The sequence below is a fragment of the Macaca mulatta genome, chromosome 19, assembly GCF_049350105.2.
Source record: "Macaca mulatta isolate MMU2019108-1 chromosome 19, T2T-MMU8v2.0, whole genome shotgun sequence".
Lineage (NCBI taxonomy): Eukaryota > Metazoa > Chordata > Mammalia > Primates > Cercopithecidae > Macaca > Macaca mulatta.
In genome coordinates, this window is record NC_133424.1 from 69,591,362 (window position 1) to 69,616,218 (window position 24,857).

Genomic DNA, 24,857 nt, shown 5'->3' on the forward strand with positions numbered 1-24,857 from the left:
TTTTTGCATATGGTTTTAAGGCAAAAGTCCACTTCATGTGGCTATCCAGTTTTCCAAGCACCATTTGTTGAAAAGAGCATCTTTCCTCTGTTGAGTAGTCTTGGCACACTTGTCAAAATCATTTGTCTGTATGTGCCATGGTTTATATGTGGATTCTCTATTGTATTGGTCATATGTCTGTCTTTATGTGAGTACCACACATTTTAGGTATGTGTGTGAGACTCAGTTTTGAGGACAAGGCTAGTGGGCTTTCACACTCCAGACTGCTGTATTCCAGCCCAAATTATTCAAATTAGCCAATCCATGGGGAACATGGAAAACATAGCTAATGCAATCCCCTTGCCTTCCCTAAGTTGTCCCTGCAGCCTCAGGTTGCTGTTACTCTGTCTCAGATGCATCCCTCTGTGGGACCTCACCCAAGTTCTCTCATTCTTAGCTATAGGTAATAAATAGTTCTGATTTTGTGTATCCAAGTGACATTGGGTTGTTTCTTGCTATGAGAAAAACCCAGAAAGGTATTATGAGTCTAGGGAATGTTGGAAAGTCTTTAGCCATTAGCCTAATCTTATCTCGTGCCAGCACGTTCACCCTAGAGAACAATAGAAGTGAAGGCAATGTGATCTTTCCTTGTTAACATAATAACTCAGTAGAGCAATGCTTTGGAGATTAGTTTTTTAGGGAGACAGCCAGCAGTTGAGCCTCCTGCATCTAAACATCCACACTAGGGATATTGTCTATACTGCCAGATATATGGGAAGATTTTGTGAACTGTGTTGCTCTTTTCAACTTGACTGGGGCTTTTGCCAGAGTTATGCCCCTGCCAGGGCCTATTAAAAAAGTCATCTCTTTTCTACCAACTGGCAAAGAGCCATGGTGTGTAGCACTTTAGTCACATTAAAACGCAGTTATGGGCCGGGCGCGGTGGCTCAAGCCTGTAATCCCAGCACTTTGGGAGGCCGAGACGGGCGGATCACGAGGTCAGGAGATCAAGACCATCCTGGCTAACACGGTGAAACCCCGTCTCTACTAAAAAATACAAAAAACTAGCTGGGCGAGGTAGCGGGCGCCTGTAGTCCCAGCTACTTGGGAGGCTGAGGCAGGAGAATGGCGTAAACCCAGGAGGCGGAGCTTGCAGTGAGCTGAGATCCGGCCACTGCACTCCAGCCTGGGTGACAGAGCGAGACTCCGTCTCAAAAAAAAAAAAAACAAAACGCAGTTATGGCAGCATGCTGTGTTCTCTATCTGAAGAATTCACTAGTCACTTGAACACTTTGGAGGCCTCACCCCCACTCCTATGATTGATTAGGGCATAGACATCAGCCTTGGACAGAAGACATGGACTGGCTTTGGCAGGCAGATTGCAGAAATTTCCTTTCTCCAGGGGAAAGTATTGGTTATCTCATTGATAGTGGTAGGACGCAGATAAATTCCTAGGCAGACTAAGGACAGGTCCCTGGTGAAACCCAAACTTCAAGCCAAAGACAGTTTAAAGCCTGAAAATTGAGCTGCCAGTTCCAAGTCCATGACTGGAGTGAGAACTTCTTCAATGCCTTTTAGCCAATCGAACGGTGCTTTTTCCAGGCTCACCCATGGCCCAATCAGTATGCAGTCCCCATTCTGAGCCCATAACCTGGACCCCGCTACATACTGGGGCTACCCACTTTCGGGTCCCCTCTTCTTGTTGAGAGCTTTTCTGCCACTCAGTAAAGTTCCCTGCCTGGCTCACTCTCTGGTGTCCACATAACGTCATTCTTGGTTGTGGGACAAGAACTCGGAAACTGCCAAATGGCGGGTGTGAAAGGAGCTTTAACACTGCAGCCCTCCTGCCTTCCACCAGCCCCAGGCAGCCACCCCATGTGACAGGAAGCAGTGGCAGCAGGGCCAGGCCAGCTCACACAGGGTGGCAGGACGAAACCAGCTGTGCCACACCCCCATTCACTGAAGTGTGTGGACGGTAGGAACAGACAAGCTGTGACACAAATCAGCTGTAATGCTTCCTTGGGGCTCAGACCTTGGGATTCCCTGAGCAAAAGCTGTAACACCCCTTGGGGCTCCGTGGTTGCTGACGTCTCTGAGTTTTTGGGCGCTACTGTGTCCCCCTTGTCCAGACACCAGCTCCCAAGGCAGAAGCCGGTCGCAGCACGCCTGGACCAGCTGTAGGCCAAGCACAGAGCCATAGTGGGCACAGGATCCGGCTGGTAGCATGAGCCAAGCACAGCTTGCCAGACTGAGTGGGTGGAGTGAGCCCAGCAGGCCAAGCGATGTCTGGGCAGAGGTGCTTCGGCCATGGAGGTTTCTGGCTGGTGAAGTGGCACTGAAAGGATCCTGTGTCATCATGACACTTGGGATGGAATTTTCCAACCTGCCAGTCACCCACACTGAACTCCTTCTCACCCCTAATGCACACACATACCCTGGTTGGTTTTGTGATAATAAAGGTCACATTGTTTAAGCTACCTTCACTCTTGGAAATCTAGTCACTGTCTGCAGTGGGTTTTGAACAGAATTGGTCTCTGCTAGAATAAAAGCATGAATGTTTTTTCTGTGGGACCTTTGTGAGCTCCAGAGGGAGTAGTAGGACGCAAAATCTCAGCTCTCATGCAGATTTGGACCAATTTGCACTGCCATGAGAAGCCTCCTGGGAAAGTCTGAAGGACTTCTGCACAAAATCTCGAGCCCTGAGTACAAAGGTTATTTGTATTCAGAAGACTACAATTTGAGGAGAAATCAGTTGCCTTGATGTTTAAGGCATTGGGCAACAGTATGCATTGGGTATCCCTACACAGATTTCCCATATTTCCCCTGCATTGAAGAGGGATAGCTGTCTCTTGTGACCTGCTGGGAGCTATGTGTCCTGAAGTAAAACACTATCTAGGTGTATGTTCCTGGCTATTGACCTTTAGGGCCAGATGGAAGCCATATTCGTTTTTTTTTTTTTTTTTTTTTTTTGGACAGAGTCTCGCTCTGTTGCCCAGGCTGGAGTGCAGTGGAATGATCTCGGCTCACTGCAACCTTGCTTCCTGGGTTCAAGCAATTCTGCCTCAGCCTCCCGAGTAGCTGGGACTATAGGTGCATACCACCACACCCGGCTAATTTTTTTTTTTTTTTTTTTTTTTTTTTTGAGACGGAGTCTCGCTCTGTCGCCCAGGCTGGAGTGCAGTGGCGCGATCTCGGCTCACTGCAAGCTCCGCCTCCCGGGTTCACGCCATTCTCCTGCCTCAGCCTCCCGAGTAGCTGGGACTACAGGCGCCCACAACCGCGCCCGGCTAATTTTTTGTATTTTTAGTAGAGACGGGGTTTCACCGTGGTCTCGATCTCCTGACCTTGTGATCCGCCCGCCTCGGCCTCCCAAAGTGCTGGGATTACAGGCGTGAGCCACCGCGCCCGGCCTAATTTTTGTATTTTTATTAGAGACAGGGTTTCACCACATTGGCTAGGCTAGTCTCGAACTCCTGACCTCGTGATCTACCCACCTCGGCTTCCCAAAGTGCCAGGATTTACAGGTGTGAGTGACTGCACCCAGCTGGAAGCCATATTCTATGATAGTGGACCGGGCGCGGTGGCTCAAGCCTGTAATCCCAGCACTTTGGGAGGCCGAGACAGGTGGATCACGAGGTCAGGAGATCGAGACCATCCTGGCTAACACGGTGAAACCCCGTCTCTACTAAAAATACAAAAAATTAGCCGGGCAAGGTGGTGGGCGCCTGTAGTCCCATCTACTCAGGAGGCTGAGGCAGAATGGCATAAACCCGGGAGGGGGAGCTTGCAGTGAACTGAGATCTGGCCACTGCACTCCAGCCTGGGCGACAGAGCGAGACTCGGTCTCAAAAAATAAATAAATAAATAAATAAATAGTGGTTGGATTAATAGGACATGGGAGAGACTGCAATAGGGTGGTTCAGTCCTCTCTAAAGGAGCACTCACAAACGTCCCAGTAACTATGGCTATGTGGGGTGCGGTATTACAGGAATTCCAAAGACCTAAGGACCTGTGTACCTCCTGTAGCCAAGGTCAATGTCAGAGCAACTAATTCAATGACTTTATGAATTCCTGTACCCTCCCTGGGCTGTAAGTTTCAAACCATAGTTGCATCAACTACATAGGGATGGGCCTCGAGCCTTCCCTAAAGATAAAAGGCCCACATAGGCTGTGCTGCCCCATCACCTGTGTGTTGGAACATCTTCCTTGTTTCAAGCTAAATGAGTGCTTTTTTGTTCTGTTGAAGCGTGTCATGTCATGCCTGGTGAATTAATAAATCTATCCTCTGTAACTGACAGCGTTCTTCCACTGTGAAACAAGAGGGTTGTGTATAGGTTGTGTTTAACTAACTGGGAGTTAATTAAACCTTTTTACTTTAAAAATTACTCAGTCTTGGGCTGGGCGCAGTGGCTCATGCCTGTAATCCCAGCACTTTGGGAAGCCGAGGCAAGCAGATCACGATGTCAGAAGATCGAGACCATCCTGGTTAACACAGTGAAACCCCGTCTCTACTAAAAATACAAAAATTAGTTGGGTGTGGCGGCGGGCGCCTGTAGTCCCAGCTACTCAGGAGGTTGAGGCAGGAGAATGGCGTGAACCCGGGAAGGGGAGGTTGCAGTGAGCCGAGATCGCACCATTGCACTCCAGCCTGGGCGACAGAGTGAGATTCTGCCTCAAAAAAAAAAAAAATTAAAAAATTACTCAGTCTTAGGCAGTTCTTTATAGCAGTTGGGCTATAGATGAATACAGGTATGTTGAAGTGTTTTGGCTGCCTTTGTCCCTGTGGTGAACACTGGTATCTGAACTGTGGGAGAGCACCCCTGCAAAGCCAAATACTGGTGTGGGCAACAATTTGGTGACTTCTTGAGGGCATTACATTAGACTACCAACTCGTGCTGGACTGCTTGCTTCCCCAGGAACAAGTGGCAGTGGTGGAGTACCATACTTGGGGTGCAGCTGTTGGGGGACTGTTTCCTGCCTAGAGAACCTCAGTCCTGGCCAGGTGCAGTGGCTCACGCCTGTAATCCCAGCACTTTAGGAGGCTGAGGCGGGAGGATCACGAGGTCAGGAGTTCAAGACCAGCCTGGCCAACATGGTGAAACCCCGTCTCTACTAAAAATACAAAAAGTAGGCCGGGCGCGGTGGCTCAAGCCTGTAATCCCAGCACTTTGGGAGGCCGAGACGGGCGGATCACGAGGTCAGGAGATCGAGACCATCCTGGCTAACACGGTGAAACCCCGTCTCTACTAAGAAATACAAAAAACTAGCCGGGCGAGGTGGCAGGCGCCTGTAGTCCCAGCTACTCGGGAGGCTGAGGCCGGAGAATGGCGTGAACCCGGGAGGCGGAGCTTGCAGTGAGCTGAGATCCGGCCACTGCACTCCAGCCTGGGCTACAGAGCGAGACTCCGTCTCAAAAAAAAAAAAAATACAAAAAGTAGCTAGGCAAGGTGCTGCACACCTGTAATCCCAGCTACTCCGGAGGCTAAGGCAGGAGAATCACTTGAACCTGGGAGGCAGAGATTTCAATGAGCCGAGATCATGCCACTGCACTCCAGCCTGGGAAACAGAGCGAGTCTCCATTTAAAACAAAAACAAAAACAAAAAATCCACCTCAGTCCTTGTATCTCCACATTATGATCAGACTGTTAACAGTCTGATCTGTCTGTCTTTCCCCACATATGAGAGTCCCCAAAGACATTCCATGGTGCCCATTCAGACTGTGGGAGCTGCACAGGGCTGGCTGGACTCAGGGTGGCAGCAAGGTTGCCAGTGGTCCAGCCCTTAGGGAGTGCTGCTCCAGAGGGATAGTGCAGCATACCAAGATAGCACTTATTGGGACAAAGAAAACCAGAGCCCATACTTTACAGTGCCCAAATACCTCCCTTTTGCAGGCTGTGAGAGATGGCGCTGCCTCCAGCAAAGATGTGAGCACAGTGATCAGCTCTGTAAGGGAGGAGTGTAGTTCTGTCCCAGCAGCCAAGTGGCCCCAGTGCTCAGGCCCAGGTGTGGAGAGGGAGACTTCTCCCCACTCTGCCCACTGCTACAGACATCACTGCGACTGTCCCTGTTAGGTTTTGAAGGGAAGGCGAGGGTTAAAGAAAGACACAGAGGGCTGGGTGTGGTGGTTCATGCCTGTAATCCCAGCATCTGTGGAGGCTGAGGCGGGGCGGATCACTAGGTCAGGAGATCTAGACCATTCTGGTTAACACGATGATACCCCATCTCTACTAAAAAAAAAAAAAAAAAAAAGACACAGGGAGGGCAAATTGACTCAACAGTAACACCAGTTGATTGCAAGAACCTGCAGGGGGGGACCAGCTTAGTGCTGGAGCCCACTGCCACTTACAGGCTGGGGTAAATAGGGGTCTGGGCAGGAGAGGTCTGGGTGGTATGGCTTGCTGCCCAGGAGGTATTGATAAGGATGTTCCTTGGGCCTTTGCACAGCAGTATGTGATAAAGAAGTCAGGTGGTTGGACAGGATGTTACTCATGGCCCAAGCCCCTGTGGAATATTTCACTCTGATCAGGGTCTGTGAAGTGGCAGGGGGGTTACAAAATGGTGCAGCTTGGACTGACATGCTTGCCTTTTACTTTAGTATAAAAGGACATTGTTGATTATCTGGCTGCTTCCTGCTGAACAGGGGTGCTGCAATCAGAGTTTGGATTTTGAAGCAGTGGACATCTGGCTTCACAGCTGCTTTCCTGGAGGCACTGATACCTGGAGGCACTGATACCAGACTCAGTGCGGAAGAGAAGGATGGTATTAACATGTTTCTGGGTGGTTGTTTGGACAAGGCAGTTCAACCTTCAAGAGATAAAGTGGGATATAAAATGTGCATGAGCCAATTGTTACTATTAGGAGGAGGAAGATTAGGGGCTTTAAGCAAGAGGCAATCTGCTATTCTGGTGCCCAGTGTAGTGGAGATGCTTAGTCCTGTAAACAGGGGAATGAAGCGTACAGCCTGCTTGGTGTGTGTGAAGTAGGAAATAGGAATTACTAAAGGAACCTGAATGGTGTGGTGGTTAGGCAAAATGTTAATGTCTGGAGATGGAAACACTAGGGTGCACGTTCCTGACCAACTTGTTGGCACGCAAAGATAAGAGTTTGAGGCTGGGCGCGGTGGCTCATGCCTGTAATCCCAGCACTTTGGGAGGCCGAGGCGGATGGATCATGAGGTCAGGAGTTCGAGACCAGCCTGGCCAATATGTTGAAACCCTGTCTCTACTAAAAATACAAAAATTAGCCGGATGCAGTGGTGGGTGCCTGTAGTCACAGCTGCTCTAGGGGCTGTGGCAGGAGAATTGCTTGAACCTCGGAGGTGGAGGTTGCAGTAGGCCAAGATTGCACCATTGCACTCCAGCCTGGGCGACAGAGGGAGACTCCATCTCAAAAAAAAAAAAAGGAGTTTGTGCCACACAGAAAGAAAAGACGAGGGGTTGACAAGCAAAAGGTTGTAAGTGAAGCCAGCGAGCCATGAGAAGGTGGAGGAGGTGGGGAGGGCTGTTTGGTTTTGGAGAAAGAGGAAGAAATGGGCTTTTGTTGACTAATAGCCATTGTGGTCCTGACAGGGCAGAAGGATAAAGGTTGCAGTTGGGGGAACTTTTTGTATATTTTTTCCAGGGAGTGCCCTTAAGTTGAATACAAGGAGAGTGGTGCTGGCAGAGAGGGGAAAGGTTGGTAATGAGTGAGGGTAGGATTACAAAGGGATGGGGAAATCTGTCCAACAAAGGCATCATGGGCCGGTTTAGGGTAGGTTTGGCTGAGACATAAAAGGGCCAAGAATGCAAGTAAATTTGGGGTAGATATAAGATCCCTATGGGTGCTTTATGAAATTTAACTTGTAACATATTTAGTTTAGAGATTACGAGGTGAAGGAGGGTGACAACCCTGCATGTGACGGTATGGGTGAATTTGATGGATTGGGTGAGAAAGGTGTTTAGCTGAGCAAAATTCTAAACAGGTTTTGGGGATGGATTGGTTGAGTAGGTGAGATACAGGTTTGTTTTTGACCGGGTCCATGTGCATGGGTTAACAGAAAGAGATGAGAACCACTGGATTTGTGTGAGAAATTGAAGTGGACTATTCAGCAACTTAGGGAAGGGATGCCAGGAAAGATCTGAAATAAGGTTTGAGATAAAAGATTTGAAATTGGAGGTGGAGAGTTAAGGACAAGGGCCTCCTGGATTTGCAACTTTTGAAATTTTTTTTTTTTTTTAATTTTTGAGACGGAGTCTTGCTCTGTCACCCAGGCTGGAGTGCAGTGGCCGGATCTCAGCTCACTGCAAGCTCCGCCTCCCAGGTTTACGCCATTCTCCTGCCTCAGCCTCCCGAGTAGCTGGGACTGCAGGCGTCCGCCACCTTGCCCGGCTAGTTTTTTGTATTTTTTAGTAGAGACGGGGTTTCACGGGGTTAGCCAGGATGGGGAATTTTTTTTAAGCACAGCAAGGTTGGTCCTGTGAGAAAGGAAGAATATTTTTGGGGTAAGAAAATGTTTGGATGTGGGTCTGGTGCTGGTTTTAGTTTGGAGTAGTGAGTGTGGAGAGGATGTTAGCTTTGCCACCATGGGAGTCGCTAGGGTAACCTGGTGAGGACCCGTCCACTTAGGTTGGAGAGGGGAGGAGTCTGTGATCCAGATTCAGTCCCATGGTTGTAGGGCGGGAAAAAGTATTTGGAGAATGGACTTTCAGGCTTGGGCAAGTAAGCGTTAGGGTCCTGTCTTATTAGATATTGAGTGAGGAGTAATGCCAGCCAAGTATCCCGTATAGAAGATGGGGAGATACAGGGAGATTCTGGAGGAAACAAGGGCGTCCACACATGAGTTAAAATGGGCTTAGGCTGAGGGGCTTGCAGGGAATGGCTTGTAAACACATGAGGACCGATGGGAAAAGTGAATCACAGTGAGGACCAATGGGAAAAGTGAATTACGGGCCATTTAACCTCTTAGAGAGAGTTTGGCCCGTTGTTGCTTTAAAAGGGCATTGGCCTGTTCAACTTTTCCAGAAAATTGGAGGTGGTAAGGGATATGGAAGTCCCATTTAATGTTTAGAGGCTTTGCCAGCTGTTAGTTAACCTGTGAAACAAATGCTGACCTATTGTCTGACTGGATGGAAGAGGGGAGTTTAAACTGGGGAATAATATGGGTGAGGAGAATAGAAGTGATGAGGTATGCCTTTTCGGTGGTGGTAGGAAGAGCTTTTCTTCATTCAGAGGATGTGTTTACTATGGTCAGAAGGTACTGGACTTGTTTTATGGGAGGCATGTGGGTGAAGCTGATTTGCTAGTTCTGCCCTGGTGTCTTTGGTGTGTGGGGAGAGGAGGTAGTCTGAGAGCTCCCTGAGGGGAATTTTGAGTGCAAATGGAACATGCCTTAGTAATACCTTTGAGACTGGCAGCCATGGTGGGAGAATGTATCTAAGGTTTTGTTGTTTTTGTTGTTTGTTTGTTTGTTTTTGAGATGGAGTCTCGCTCTATCACTCAGGTTGGAGTGTAGTGGTGCAATCTTGGCTCACTGCAATCTCTGCCTCCCCGGTTGAAGCAGTTCTCCTGCCTCAGCCTCCCGAGTAGCTAGAACTACAGGCACACACCACCATGCCCAGCTAATTTTTGTTTTAGTAGAGACGGGTTTCACCATGTTGGCCAGGATGGTCTCGATCTCCTGACTTTGTGATCCACCCGCCTCGGCCTCCCAAAGTGCTGGGATTACAGGCGTGAGCCACCACGCCTGGCCAAGGGTGGCTTCATCCATGCCAACTAGGAGTTATTATATGGCCTCATTTCTGTTTGTGGAAATTATCTGATAATCCCAATTGGGGTTAGTTCTGGGGACAGCTAAGGTTCCTGTTGCATTATGAGCAGCATCTTGTTGGTGAAGGCATCATGCAGCATCATGCTGTCTGCCTGGGCCTGGTGGCTGTCTAGATACGTTCCCTATCCTCCAGGGTGAGGGAGGAGGAGAGGATAACATAAATGTCATGCCGGGTAAGGTCCTAAGATTGAGTGACATAGAGAAATTCCTTGTGGAAGGAGGTGGGATTTGTGAAAAAGGAGCCACATCTCTTTTCAAGGTGGGAGAGGCTGGCTAGGGAGAAAGGAACATGAACTTGAACTATGCCTTGGGCCCCCGCGACTTCCCCCAAGAGGAGAACTTTGCAGGCCCTTTGGGCATGTGTCTGGTTTTCAGTGGAAGGGGGCTTGATACAAGATTGGGTATGATGGGGAGAGGGAAGGGAAGATGGAAGACAGGGATAAGGGGGTATGTGAGCCAAAGGGGGAGGAGGAGGAGAGGGTGGTGGAAGTTGGGCTAGTGGAGTGGTTTCATCAGTGGGATCAAAATCAGAGGAGGAGGGCTTGTCTGGAAGGGGAGGCATTTTGGCAGGCTTCTCATTTAAGAGCAGAATCTGTAAGGTGAACAGGACTTACAGAGGGAAAGGCACAAACGAAGGCAGGCAAAAGCCTGGATGTAGGGTACCTTGGACCACTTGTCATTGCGTTGGAGGAAATTTTCTAAATCACGTTAAATTGGAAGTTGAATGTTTTGTTTTCCAGCCGTTGACTATTATTGTCCAGTTTACATTGGGGGCTAGGCCACATTTCAAAGGAACATAAGATGTTTGGTTTTTTTTGTTTGTTTGTTTGTTTGTTTGTTTTTGAGACGGAGTCTCGCTCTGTCTCCCGGGCTGGAGTTGCAGTGGCCGGATCTCAGCTCACTGCAAGCTCCGCCTCCCGGGTTCACGCCATTCTCCTGCCTCAGCCTCCCGAGTAGCTGGGACTACAGGCGCCCGCCACCTCGCCCGGCTAGTTTTTTGTATTTTTTAGTAGAGACGGGGTTTCACCATGTTCACCAGGTTGGTCTCGATCTCCTGACCTCGTGATCCACCCGTCTCGGCCTCCCAAAGTGCTGGGATTACAGGCTTGAGCCACCGCGCCCGGCCAAGGTGTTTGGTTTTAATGGAGTTTGCCAAGCCTAAGGCTCAGAGGTCTTGGATGTTTATACTGGGGCCAGGCCCCGTTACAGAGGAAAATAAGGTGTTCAGTTTTAATGAAATCCATGAAGCCTAGGGCTTGGAGGTTCAGGATGAGATATGTGAGAGGGGTGTTTGGAGGGGTTTTGAGGAGGCTTTTCTCATACTGGGGGCCGGGAGGGAAAAAATATAGAGGAGGGGAGTGAGCACCCCGATTCCAACCGCGAGAAGGGAAGTGGAGGAGCCGGGGCATCCTCACAGCTCTTTGTGTTCCCTCCGGGCTGCAGAGGCTGGAGCGTGAGCGTTCTGAGGGCATCCCCGGAGAAGGCAGGCCAGGGTCATCCAGCGGTGATCAGGGAGTCCTCTCACTCTCAGGGGCTGCAGCGGCTGGGGCGTGAGCGTTCTGAGGGCATCCCCGGAGAAGGCAGGCCAGGGTCATCCAGCGGTGATCAGGGAGTCCTCTTACCCAGCGCTGGGATGTTCTGGCTAACAGACAGCAGATGGCGCTCTCAGGCAGGAGATGGCTGAAGTGGGCACAATAGGGTGTTTAGGCCTAACCTCAGTGCCCTAGGAGGACTGCTCAGGTGTTTCCCATGGTGGACTAGGTTGTGCAATCTCTGGGGGATTTTAAAAGTTTATTTTGCAATTGAGAATGGGATGTTTAGAATTTTTGTCTCCTACAGATTAGAGTATGGGAAAAAAATCAAGCAAAACTAGGAGTTTAAAGAAAAGGAGAGAGAAGAAAAAGAAATGAAGATACAACAATACAGAAAGAACAGAGGAGAAAACTTTATTTATATTTAATACCTATGATGTGACATGCCCGCAGTTAGGAGCATTCATAAGCACCATCTCATATTACCCTCCAACCAAGCTACTTATGTCAGAAAAAATTAAAATTAACAAAGGTCAAACAGGGAGTAAGAAATAGAAAATGGAAAGAAAACAATTTTAGAGGGAGACCCGCAAAATGATCTCAGAATTCACCCTCTAATAAGTCTTTCTTTGATCCCAGAGTGCACAAAATGTTACATGAAAAACAAATTAATATAATTAGATGTAAATTTCAAGCTTTCTATTTCATAAAGATTATAAGTCAAAATTGAGTGAGTTCAGGGACTCAGAGAAGACATTTGAAATATCTAAGTGTGCCCAGTTTTATGGTTTTAGGCATGCAAGGTTTAGATTTTTTTGCTTTTTTCTTGAGATAGGATCTCATTCTTTCACCCAGGACGGAGTGCAGTGGCGTGATCTTCACTCACAGCAGCCTCCACCTCTCAGGTTCAAGCAATCCTCCCACTTCAGCCTCCCCAGTAGCTGGGACTACAAGTGCACACTACCATGCTTGGATAATTTTTAACTTTTTGGTATATTCAAAGATATGTGGCCTGTCACCAAGTATTAGATGGATGTTTGGGCCAGGCGAGGTGGCTCATGCCTGTAATCCCAGCATTTTGGGAGACTGAGGCGGGTGGATCATCTGAGGCCAGGAGTTCAAGACCAGCCTGGCCAACATGGTGAAACCCCATCTCTACTAAAAGTACAACAATCAGCCAGGCGTGGTGGCCATGCCTGTAATCCCAGCTACTCAGGAGGCTGAAGCAGGAGAACCACTTGAACCTGGGAGGTGGAGATTGCAGTGAGCTGAGATTGCGCCATTGCACTCCAGCCTGGGCGACAGAGAGAGACTCTGTCTTTAAAAAAAAAAAAAAAAAAGTTTATTTAATTTCTCTTGGTAAATATCTAGAAATAAATTGTAGGATGGTAGGGATGTATTGTTGGTAAATGATTAACATATTTTTAATTTTCAATTTTTTCAGAGACGGGGATCTCATTATATTGCCCAAACTGGTTTTGAACTCATGAACTCAAATAATCCTCCTGTCTTAGCTTCCCTGTAGCTGGCACTCCTGAGCAGCTTTAACTCTTCCAGACCTTCAGTTGGCTGGTTTTTCTTTTCTTTTCCTTTCCTTTCCTTCTTTCTCTCTCCTTCCTTCCTTCTTTTTGTAATTTGATAAACCAAATTTCAAGACTTTGGCCAAAATACAGTCTTCTCTTTTACTGAATATCTCAGTGCTCCATTTCATTTTTCCCTCACCAATTCTGCAGGAGAGATCACAAGACTATGTCCATATCTTTATTTGTAGGGGTATGATTTTCAGCTAACATAGCCACTAAGTGATTTAATTTACAATTAAATTTTATTTTAATAAAATTTATTTTACAATTAAATTTTATTTTAATAAAATTTATTTTACAATTAAATTTTATTTTAATAAAATTTATTTTACAATTAAATTTTATTTTAATAAAATTTATTTTACAATTAAATTTTATTTTAATAAAATTTATTTTACAATTAAATTAATTTAACATAGCCACTAAGTGATTTAATTTACAATTATAGTGGTAGAAAAATAGCTCTGACTTCTGAGGTTTTGTAATTTATTGTAAAAAGCTGAATACAGGACATTTAAAGTGACCTGACAAAGTCAATACAGGACTGAGGACTAATTCATTAAATATGTCTTACATGTCTTATAGGATCACAGACAGCTGGCATCCCTATTCCTGATGTGTCCCATGCACTTAGTATTGTACCTGGCATCTAATGAGTGTTCATCAGACATGTTAGAGTAATAAATACGACAGCACAGTTTCCCTATTCAGTTTTATTTTTCTGGTAACTCTTTTAATGTATAGTCTTTACCTCTCCCTTCAAGCTGTTAATGCACAATGTTTTCAAGTTTGAAAAATAATCAGATTTTGCACACCAAATTTGAGTGTGTCCAAGGTTCTAGGACAACCTTAGCTTTTTTCCTCCTATCACAGATATATTTCTCTATAACTATTTTTGCCAGTTTCTTTGGATAACTACATAATCATCATTAATAGTTTCAGTAATAGCCATTTCACAAGAGTTATTCAGAGACGATTTCAACTCCCTGTGCAGACACTGTTGATACAATTTCAGGCGAAATGATAAATCACTTTCCAGTGATGAGATGAGATCATGCATTCCCAAACCTTTATCTCAGCAGTAAGATGCTTTCTTTGCACAAGGGCTTTGACTGGTGGAAGGTCACATTATTCTGGCAGATAATGGTAGATAAGTCGCTTTTCCTTTTCAGTTAGGTTTCAGTTTCTTAAAGTAAGTGGAAAATATCTCAGATATAAAGTAATAAGTATCATGTGAATGAAGTGTTACTGGGTAGGCTGAAAGACAGTAACTGATTATTCAGAAAGGAAAGATATTCCTCCTCAAACTCCCCATCATGCCATGTCTGGGTCTTTTCTTGTCCCAGCAGAACACATTGAAGATTATAAAACAGTCTCCAGAGCTTCGTTCTGTGTGTATTTGGCAAGCACAAAAGAACTGATCGCTATGCGTGGAAGATCAGTTCCTTATGGTTGGCCATGTTCCTTCGGACGTTCGTCCTTCGGGAACTTGCTGTGCTTTACAGAATCTGAAAGGGCAGGTCTCTGAAACATTTCTCTGACTTGTTCTAGACTGCCTTCCGGGAAAATCTGGATGCTTGCCGTTTAAAAGCCAGTGAAGCCCTCCACGCCCTTGGAGCCCCGTAACTGCATTTCTCAACACCTCTGGAGGATCCTCCTGGCTTTCATCCTGAACGCGAGTTACCTAGGTTCACAGGCGGGGCAGGCAGCGGCGTGGGAACTACACTACCCAAAAGACACAGCGGCGGACACAAGCAGCGAGTGTAGCTGCTTAGCAGAGAAGGCCTAGCAGAGAGGCGTCTACGTGGGTTCGTACTGCGTGTGGGCGGGACTTCCTGCAACGCCCCAGGGTGTTGTCAATATGGTTGAGTGGGGATCTGTTCACCCTCAGGCTGAGTCGAGACTGAGGTGAAAGAGCGGAAAAACGCGAGAAAAGGTTTCCCCGCTGTACAGAGGCTAGAGTGAGGCTCGACTGAGTCGGGTGTAGGCGTCGGTGCCTTCGACAGCGTCCAGGTCACCGCCGCTCCCGCCCCTCTCTTCCCTGGCTGTGCTAGCGGAGGCCGCGCCGATGAACCTGACTGAGGTGGGTGCCGCGTCCCAGGGCGCCCCGCCAGACCCCTCCTCCGAGTGCCGAAGCCCCGAGGAGGGGCCCTGCAGGTCAGGCCCCTGTGTCCCAAAGAGAGGGGCGTTCTCGTGTGGGGTACCGGTGTCCGCGGTGCTGTGAGGCGGGGGAGCTCCTGTCAGGGACCTGCACTTGCGAGGCTGCAGAGCGGGCGGCACTGGGGAGCCCGAGCGTCTTTGTCTCCACGGAGCTGAGAGTGAGGCGGAGTCTCGCCTGGGAGGGCCGCGGAGCTGCTGAAAGCCATAGCAGGCTGTGCAGGAAGGGTTACGCCCAGAGGTAGACGTTTAAAGTTGGGGAAAACAGGATGTTAAAGTAGGACAAGGGGACCGCTGAGGAGACCCCTTGAGTTATGGTAGGGATGGGCCAGAGGAGTTGCAGTAGAGGGGAAGTGTGATGAGATTCTGGGTGGATCTCAGAGAGACAGTCGACAGGATTTCCTGGTGCATCAAATATAGCAGTGAGGGTAGTGAAGAGTCTATTCCATGGGTTTTGTTTTGGCCTGAAAATCTGATAGAATGGAGTTGGAGAAATCGGCTTAAGGAGCAGGTTTCAGAGAGGATTACAATTTGCATTTTTGGAGGACTGAGTTTTGGAAGGCAGGTCATGGTTGGGTCCATAAGCCTGACACTCCCTTTAGACAGGTGCAAACTTGTCATAGGAAGGATTCTGGGCCGTGTCTGCAAAAACGGAGTTCTGAATGGGTTAAAGAACTGGCCTAGGCTGGAGACTGAGGTGTGAGGTGGTTTAGATTTCGGCACCTGCAGACCCAGCAGACCCCCAGGCCCACTCTGTGGAACAGCAGGAAGGTCATCCAGACTAGTGGGGAGATTGGGTCCAGACGTGGGTAGGGCTTTCTCACATCTAGTCAAGGGCCTCCAGCGATCTTCCAGCAACTGAATTTGTAGCAGGCAGGCCTGGTTGCTGATGGGACTAGGAACTGACCTGCTTGCTTATCCTCTCCCTACAACTTATTTATTTATGAATGTATAAAACATTTCTTTAACCACTAATGAACCAATATCCTTCTAAATATGTACACATAGGTCGGCAGTTAGAAATGAATGTAACCAATAGTTAAATTTATTCACTTAATAGTTGTTGAATGTTAATTTTTCTTTTTTCGTTTTTTCTTTTTTTATTTTTTTGAGACGGAGTCTCGCTCTGTCGCCAGGCTGGAGTGCTGTGGCGCGGTCTCGGCTCACTGCAGCCTCTGCCTCCCAGGTTCAAGCGATTCTCCTACCTCAGTCTCCCGAGTAACTGGGATTACAGGCATACGCCACCATGCCAGCTAATTTTTGTATTTTTAGTAGACAGGATTTCAGCATGGTTGGCCAGGATGGTCTTGATCTCTTGACCTCGTGATCCACCCACCTTGGCCTCCCAAAGTGCTGGGATTACAGGCGTGAGCCACCGCACCTGGCTGAATGTTAATTTTTCTATTTGCTTGCAGTGGAAAGTTTTATGTATCACATTTGCTTAACACTGTAAGAAGTGGGAAAAATACACACCCAAAATTTCAAAACCCTTCCATGTCATTTGTGCTGAAAACTTGTACAAAATATTTAATCCAGTAGAAAGAAATTGCTGATACATAGTGTGTACTACTTATGTTTGGTGCCAATATAAGCCCTATTAGTTGGCAGTCCTTTTAATCTCTATTTTACACATAAGGGCACTGAGACTCAAGGAAGTTCAATCCTCGTCAAGACTGTGAACCCTGAGGACTTACTGCGTAGCCTGAGATAACTTTGCTCTAGTTGCAGGGCCAGAGGTGGTTATACAGTCAGCCTGTAGGATGCTGCAATGCTGTCTTAATCCTCATGGCCTGCCTCTTCCCACAGGGTTCATAGCAGTGGCAGCAGTGCTTATGGATGCTGGACAGGTGAGTGGAGAGTGTTTCCAGCTTTCACCCATCCCAGATGGTTTCAGCATGCTGATATAGGGAATGGTGTTATCCTGAGACTGTTCACCTTTTCTTCTTTCTCCCTTGGGTCCAAGGAGAGCCTGTAGTTTCACCAGACCTGGGTTCCAAACTCAGTCCCTGGTTATATAGAGTGGTTCTAGTTCTCACAACTGATGGTTTGAGATTTGGCAGGACATCTCAAACACAGGATCCAGAATGTTCAAATGCTTGGTGGTGAGACTTAGATGGGATGCTTAGAGAACTGTAGCTTAATGTTCTAGCTGGCAAGGATAAGGAGCACAGCAGCAGGGCAGGAGGTCGGGGCATGCAGGGATCAGGCATGGAATGGCAGCCTGAGGTTGTCTAGGTTTTGTTTTTTGTTTTGTTTTGTTTTTGAGACAGAGTCTCGCTCTGTCGCCAGACTGGAGTGCAGTGGCGCAATCTCGGCTCACTACAACCTCCGTCTCCCGGGTTCAAGCAATTCTCCTGCCTCAGCCTTCCAAGTAGCTGGGATTGCAGGCATGAGCCAACACACCCGGCTAATTTTTGTATTTTTAGTAGAGACAGGGTTTCACCCTGTTGGCCAGGCTGGTCTTGAACTCCTGGCCTCAAGCAATCTGCCTGCCTCAGCCTCCCAAAGTGCTGGGATTGCAGGTGTGAGCCACTGTGCTCGGTGGTTCTAGGTCTTTAATCTGAGGGGGTTAGTAGCTAGGGAAGTTTTGAGAAAGAAAAAATAGGTCATTTGGCCTAGATTCTAAGACGCTTCCTCTGCCTGCAGAATGGAGGACAGAGTGAGGGTTAGGGAAGAACAAAGGATACCTGGGTGATAATTCCTGCCACAGTCCAGTGGAGGTTAGTGGTGGCTGGACACGAGTGGTGGCTGTGGAGGTGGAAGGGTTGGGTGGCTTCTGTAGGTTTTGATCTAGAGCAGCTCACATTTTTTGATGTACAGAGCAAGGAAGCTGGGGAGGTAGGATGTAAGAGGGGATCGGGAATGGCCCCATAGTTTTGGCCTTGTTGAGAAGATTGGATGTTCCAGCAACTAAGATGTGGTAAATTTTGTAGTAGGGGGAGTTTAATAGAGCATATGAAGAACCAGGTTTGGGCCAAGTCAAAAATGTTCCAGAAACTCATGTAGAGGTGCCAGGAACACACAGAAATGGAGTTCATTGGAGGTGTTCAGGATGGAGACATCTACTACATGATAGCTGGTGTGTACACCATGGTAAATCTATGGGTCAGATTTAGGAAGAAACATCTTTAGATTCTGGAGGCGATGCTGTCAGGGAGAAGGAAGGGGAAGGAAGAGGCTGAGGACTGGATCTTTCTATTGGGCACCTTGGTAGTGTTGCTGGGCATCACAAAGACAGATGAGGGAGTAGATGGACTGAGGATACGTGTGTGTGTATTTGTGTTTATGTTGGGGACGGCCTTTGGAAAATAAGAGGCTTTTGAGCGGGAGAGGGCATGTAAGATGGATGGTGAGGCGTCTCCACAAAAGAGGTGAGATGGTAGTGAGGTCTGGGAGGGGCTTATTACCCTGTTATGGACTCAGCAGGGTTTTGTGGCAAGTCTTGGTTGTACCTGGGTAGTTTCTTGTGAACTCTGAGACTATTTTGGCAGAAGATGGGATCAGCTAGAAGCATTGCTAGGCCTCGGGTGGGAATGGCATTGGGGAGGTCGGTGTATCTGGGCTTTGGATTAGAGCTGGGGGATAGAGAAAGTCGTGAGTGCTTGTGGGACAGCATATACATGTAGAAGTGGGAGACAGCCAAGATCTGGAAATCAAAGGAGGTGTGCAAGAATATGTGGGTTTGGAAAGCCGAGGTCAAAGCAAGAAACAGGACTGGGTTCAGAGACCTTCAAAGCAATGTTTCCTAAACATTGCATTCTGGTCAGTCCAGGGACAAATAGGATTCTGGTTGCATTTGTCATGCACTGCAGGATTTCATGTGCAGAGTGGCATGGTAGCAGGCCATGGAAGTAATCCCGGTTGGGCTGTGGTGGTTGTTAGTGTTGGAAGAGTGGAGGTGTTGGATACATGTGGAAGGTGCCATCTAAAGTGTGAGTAGAAGAGCATGAATAGATGGTTCCACCTCTGGCACTGGGCACTTAAGGGAGGAGGGTGAGTCCAAGTTTGGTTATCTGAGAGGCAAGATCTGGGTGACTCTAGGGAAATTGAGTGACAAAAGAAAGGCCCCCATGTGCCAAGTGTTTTGTTTTGTTTTGTTTTTTGAGATGGAGTCTAGCTCTGTCACCCAGGCTGGAGTGCAGTGGTGCGATCTCGGCTCACTGCAACCTCTGCCTCCCAGGTTCAAGCAATTCTTCTGCCTCAACCTCCTGAGTAGCTGGGATTACAGGTACCTGCCACCATGCCTGGCTAATTTTTGTGTTTTTAGTAGAGACGGGGTTTCACCATCTTGGCCAGACTGATCTTGAACTCCTGACCTCATGATCCACCTGCCTCGGCCTCCCAAAGTCCTGGGATTACAGACATGAGCCACCGTGCCCGGCCATGTGCTGTGTTTTGATGGCGCTTTTCAGTCTCTCCCCACTCATCTTTGTTCTATGCTGGAGTCAGTGATCAGTGGCAATGAGAGGAGAGCAGGTACAGGTGCCACGAAGACCTAGTGTGTCTTCGTCCTTGAGAAGTGGGTGGAGGCTGAGCAGGGGATGGATGTGTGTGGATGTGGTGAGGAGCACTGAAGGTCTTGGAGAGGGAAGTATATCAGTGATTGTACCCAGAGGATACAATCTTGTTCAATCTATGAACAAGAGTGAGTGATTAGAGAAAAGCCAATGACACTGGAATAATTTTTTTCTTCGATTGGTGAGAAATCATATCTGGATGAAATGATTTTTATTCCTTTCATTTCCTGAGTGAAGGGGGCATGCCACACAGCCTAAAGCCACAGAGGAAATTGCGGATTTGGTCAGGTGGCAGATGCACAATTGAAGGGAGAGCATACATCAGAGGTTTTATTGGGGTTTTGACTGGAAAGGCATGCAGGGGAGAGCAAAGAGCTTAAGACTGGGTGGTTTGCATGATTTTGGCAGCCTTGGGTATAGGGACTATCCCTCCTTTTGTGGTACAAGCCTTGTGTTGATTTAGGGCAGGAGAAATAATCATGTGTGATTGTTAGATAGGAAGCAATTCAGACTATGGGATCTGAATTATAAGAGAAATGTTAAAATGCTGGTTGTTATTTTGGTCCTCTGATTCTTAGATTTCAAGTAGATAAATACAGATCTAAGGAAACAGAATAAGAAGTTGCTCGGGGCCGGGCACGGTGGCTCATGCCTGTAATCCCAGCACTTTGGGAGGCCGAGGCAGACAGATCACGAGGTCAGGAATTCTAGACCAGCCTGAACAACATGGTGAAACCCCATCTCTACTAAAAATACAAAAATTAGCCAGGTATGGTGGCGCGTGCCTGTAATCCCAGCTACTCAGGAGGCTGAGGCAGGAGAATTGCTTGAACCCGGGAGTCAGAGCTTGCAGTGAGCCAAGATCGCACCACTGCACTCCAGCCTGGCGACACAGCGAGACTCCATCTAAAAAAAAAAAAGTTGCTCGTGGACTAAACTGTCATAATTTTGGCAGGATTGTATGGTTTTTGAGGACGTGGCCATACATTTTTCCCAGGAGGAGTGGGGGATTCTTAATGGCGTTCAGAGACACCTGCACAGCGATGTGATGCTGGAGAACTTTGCACTTTTGTCATCAGTAGGTAAGGCCCTGACACCTACGTCAGTGTCTTGTGCTGAGCAATGTTTTTTCACTTTTTGCCTTGGCAGCTCTGTCTCACACCAGATCATGGATGCTGCATCCTCTCCTAGTTTCCTGGCATATGTGTTGTGGCAGCCACAGCTGGGCTGTGTGACCTCTATCAGTTTTCCTTAAGAAGCTTAGCTCTTGTCACTGTGAAGCCTTATGAGGCTCAAAAGTCAGAAGTCTTCAGATTTCTCAAGAATATCCTGATGACCTTGCCTGTTCCTGGTTAGTTTACTCTGTCCAAATGCATGACACTTTCCTCTGTGCAAGGCTTTCTCCATTCTGCTTGCTGACATACCTGGGGGATACCCCATGTCAGGAATTTCAGGGACCTACCTGGTCACTGCTTGTGAGGACTGTGGGCTTATTTCTGCAGGACTTTCCACTAGAAGTTCTGGTAACTTTAGAATGCAGCATGTCATGGGCTTATTGCTCTGTGTACATGCTGTCCCCTCCCTTTCCCTGTCCTTCCCCTAGCTTGGCTAACGCCACACCTAGATAGTTGCTTACCTTCAGCAAGGTAGAGGTCTGTGGGTGCCTGACAGAGTGGACGTTACTCCATTGATGACAAGAGATGCTCAAAAGGACTTGGCCCTGGTGAGTGGGAGCTCAGAAGGGGTGTGATGACAGGGCTGGGTTCACATCACACTGGGAATCAATCCAGTTTGATGCCTCTGCCAGTGGCCACACCGCATGTCTCTCTTTTCTTCCCTATTGTGATTTCTTTTTTGACTTTCATCTTCTGGCTCCCACCTCTGACCCTACCTCTTTGGCCTCCACCTCTCACCTGTTCCTTTTTTTTTTTTTTTTTGAGATGGAGTTTCGCTCTTGTTGCCCAGGCTGGAGTGCAATGGCACACGTGATCTTGACTCACTACCACCTCCACCTCCCGGGTTCAAGCGATTCTCCTGCCTCAGCATCTTGAATAGCTGGGATTGCAGGCATGTGCCACCATACCTGGCTAATTTTGTATTTTTAGTAGAGATGGTGTTTCTCCATGTTGGTCAGGCTGGTCTCAAAGCCCCGACCTCAGCTGATCCGCCCTCCTTGGCCTCCCAAAGTTCTGGATTATAGGTGTGAGCCACCGCACCCAGCCACCTGTTCCCTTCTGTTCCCTTTGTAGTGTCCTCCAACATGTGACCTGTACTTAAGGTGTTGTGAGTTCTGGATGTATACTTCAGTCGTCCCTGAACACCAGCTCTACTGTCACATCAGATCTCTCTGGGTCTGGACACAGCCTTCTACACATTGTTCACCAGCAGCTATGGCCTATTGAAAGCTATTTACTGAGGAGTAACTTGGGGACTCTGCCTCTGTGCTCTGCACTGTGCCACTCCCTATGTTGTTCCCCATCATCAGGACTTTCGTTACGGGTTTCTGTCAGGCCCGGTTCTGCCCAGAAGGCTTTCCTCTCACTGGCTTTAGTGTCCCATGCCTTTCACCAATCCCGTGGTCTTATTTGTGAGTTGGTCTGACAGACATTTGTTCGGGGGCTGCCTCCTCCCTCCAAAGTCAACATGCACTTCATCAGCATTTCTGTTCTTAGGTTGTTGGCATGGAGCCAAGGATGAGGAGGCACCTTCCAAGCAGTGTGTTTCTGTAGGAGTGTCACAGGTCACAACTCTAAAGCCAGCTTTGTGCACCCAGAAGGCCCCGCCCTGTGAGACATGTAGCTCACTTCTGAAGGACATCCTGCACCTGGCTGAGCATGACAGAACACACCCCAAGCGTACAGCTGAGCTTTACCTGCGCCAAAAGGAACATGTTAGAGAGAAGCTCACCAGAAGTGATGAAGGGAGGCCTTCGCTTGTGAATGACAGTGTTCACCTGGCAAAGAGGAACTTCACATGCATGCACGGTGGCAAGGATTTTACTGGTGATTCAGATCTTCAACAACAGGCTCTTCCCAGTGGGTGGAAGCCACACAGAGACACTCGTGGTGTGGAGGCCTTTCAAAGTGGACAGAATGATTACAGCTGCAGCCAATGTGGAAAAGACTTTTGCCACCAGCGTATGCTGTTTGAGCACCAGAAAATCCACACAGAGGAAAGGCCTTATGAGTGCAGTGAATGTGGCAAATTTTTTAGGTACAACTCCGACCTTATTAAACATCAGCGAAATCATACTGGAGAAAGGCCTTATAAGTGTAGTGAATGTGGAAAAGCCTTCAGCCTCAAATATAATGTTGTTCAACACCAGAAAATTCACACTGGAGAAAGGCCTTATGAGTGCAGTGAATGTGGGAAAGCTTTCCTTAGAAAGTCTCACCTACTTCAGCACCAGAGAATTCACACCAGGCCAAGGCCTTATCTGTGTAGTGAATGTGGGAAGACTTTCCTTACACAGGCTCACCTTGTTGGTCACCAGAAAATTCATACTGGAGAACGGCCTTATGGATGCAATGAATGTGGGAAATACTTTATGTACAGTTCAGCACTCATTAGACATCAGAAAGTTCACACTGGAGAAAGGCCTTTTTATTGCTGTGAATGTGGGAAATTCTTTATGGACAGCTGCACACTCATTATTCACCAGAGAGTTCATACTGGAGAAAAACCTTATGAATGCAACGAATGTGGGAAATTCTTTAGATACCGTTCCACACTCATTAGACATCAGAAAGTTCACACTGGAGAAAAGCCTTATGAGTGTAGTGAATGTGGGAAATTCTTTATGGACACTTCCACACTCATTATTCATCAGAGAGTTCACACTGGAGAAAAGCCTTATGAATGCAGCGAATGTGGGAAATTCTTTAGGTATTGCTTCACACTGAATAGACATCAGAGAGTTCACTCTGGAGAGAGGCCTTATGAATGCAGTGAATGTGGCAAATTCTTTGTGGACAGCTGTACACTGAAGAGTCATCAGAGAGTTCACACTGGAGAAAGACCTTTTGAATGCAGCATTTGTGGAAAATCCTTTAGGTGTCGCTCCACACTTGATACACATCAGAGAATTCACACTGGTGAAAGGCCTTATGAGTGTAGTGAATGTGGGAAATTCTTTAGGCACAACTCAAATCATATTAGACATCGGAGAAATCACTTTGGAGAAAGGTCTTTTGAGTGCACTGAGTGCGGGAGAGTTTTCAGCCAAAATTCCCACCTCATTCGGCACCAGAAAGTTCACACTAGGGAAAGAACTTATAAATGCAGCAAATGTGGGAAATTTTTTATGGACAGCTCCACGCTCATTAGTCATCGGAGAGTTCATACTGGAGAAAAGCCTTATGAATGCAGTGAATGTGGGAAAGTCTTTAGATACAACTCCAGCCTCATTAAACATCGGAGAATTCACACTGGAGAGAGACCTTATCAGTGTAGTGAATGTGGGAGAGTCTTTAACCAAAATTCTCATCTCATTCAGCACCAGAAAGTTCACACCAGATAAAGAATGTGTATATAAAGCAGACATGGAAAGACTTCACACAGAAATCTACTCTGATTTAACACTGGGACCTATGTTTTAAAAAAGTATTCTTGTAGAATACAGATAACATAAAATCTAACATCATAACCATGTTAAAGTGTATAGTTCAGTACTGTTAGTCATTCACATTGTGCAATGAATATCTAGAAGTCTTTTCAATTTATGAAACTAAGTCTATACCTTTTAAAACCTTATTCCCCAGTCCACCCAGCTTCTTGACAAGCACCACTCTCTATGAATTTTACTAGTCTGGGTACCTCATATAAGAAAACTTAAGTTTTGGTCTTGTGGATTATTTTGTGGCTTATTTTGCTTAATGTTATATTTTTAAGGTTTCATGTTCTAATCCATTAGAATTTCCATCCTTTTTAAAGGCTGAATAAAATTCTGTTACAGTCATGTGTTGCTTAACAAAGGGGAAGTGTCCTGAGAAAAGTGTTATTAGGTGATTTTCTTTCTTTTTTTGGAGGGGGAGTGGGTTTATCAATGCCTAGGCTATATGGTATATCCTATAGCACCTTGCTACAAACTTGTACAGCATATTACTGTGCTGAATACTGTAGGCTGTTGGAACACGTGGTAATTCTTTTTAAGTATATCTAAACAAAAGCTACAGTAAAAATACAGTATAAAAGAAAAAATGATACACATACAGAGAACTTACTGTGAATGGAGCTTACAGTACTGAAAGTTGCTCTAGGTGAGTCAGTGAGTGGTGAGTGAATG

At 47.1% G+C, this 24,857-nt stretch overlaps 1 protein-coding gene and 1 long non-coding RNA gene across 6 annotated transcripts; both read left to right on the forward strand.

The window, feature by feature from the left end:
- The first annotated feature begins 1,623 nt into the window (after positions 1-1,623).
- LOC144337119 (uncharacterized) lies at positions 1,624-4,270 on the forward strand. Its single transcript, XR_013409745.1, has 2 exons — positions 1,624-1,843; positions 3,799-4,270. It is a non-coding gene; the product is annotated as an uncharacterized LOC144337119 (long non-coding RNA).
- A 10,180-nt stretch (positions 4,271-14,450) lies between these two features.
- ZNF17 (zinc finger protein 17) lies at positions 14,451-24,546 on the forward strand. Of its 5 annotated transcripts, none has more exons than XM_028839876.2 (4): positions 14,747-15,056; positions 16,863-16,903; positions 20,529-20,655; positions 22,246-24,546. In XM_028839876.2, exons 2-4 carry the CDS (start codon positions 16,889-16,891, stop codon positions 24,090-24,092), a joined length of 1,989 nt encoding a protein of 662 aa, XP_028695709.2. In that variant the 5' UTR covers positions 14,747-15,056; positions 16,863-16,888; the 3' UTR covers positions 24,093-24,546. The 5 variants fall into 5 exon arrangements, with proteins under 5 accessions (XP_077836157.1, XP_028695709.2, XP_014980562.3 ...); XM_015125076.3 differs by having other exon boundaries at positions 14,747-14,982; XM_077980031.1 differs by lacking the exons at positions 14,747-15,056; positions 16,863-16,903 and adding an exon at positions 14,451-14,711 and having other exon boundaries at positions 20,495-20,655.
- Positions 24,547-24,857: the final 311 nt, after the last annotated feature.

Bases quoted from the DNA above. Each gene is read 5' to 3' on its own strand.
- ZNF17 (XM_028839876.2), top strand. The intron at 20,656-22,245 runs GTAAGGCCCTGA...TTCTGTTCTTAG, and splicing joins TGCACTTTTGTCATCAGTAG to GTTGTTGGCATGGAGCCAAG.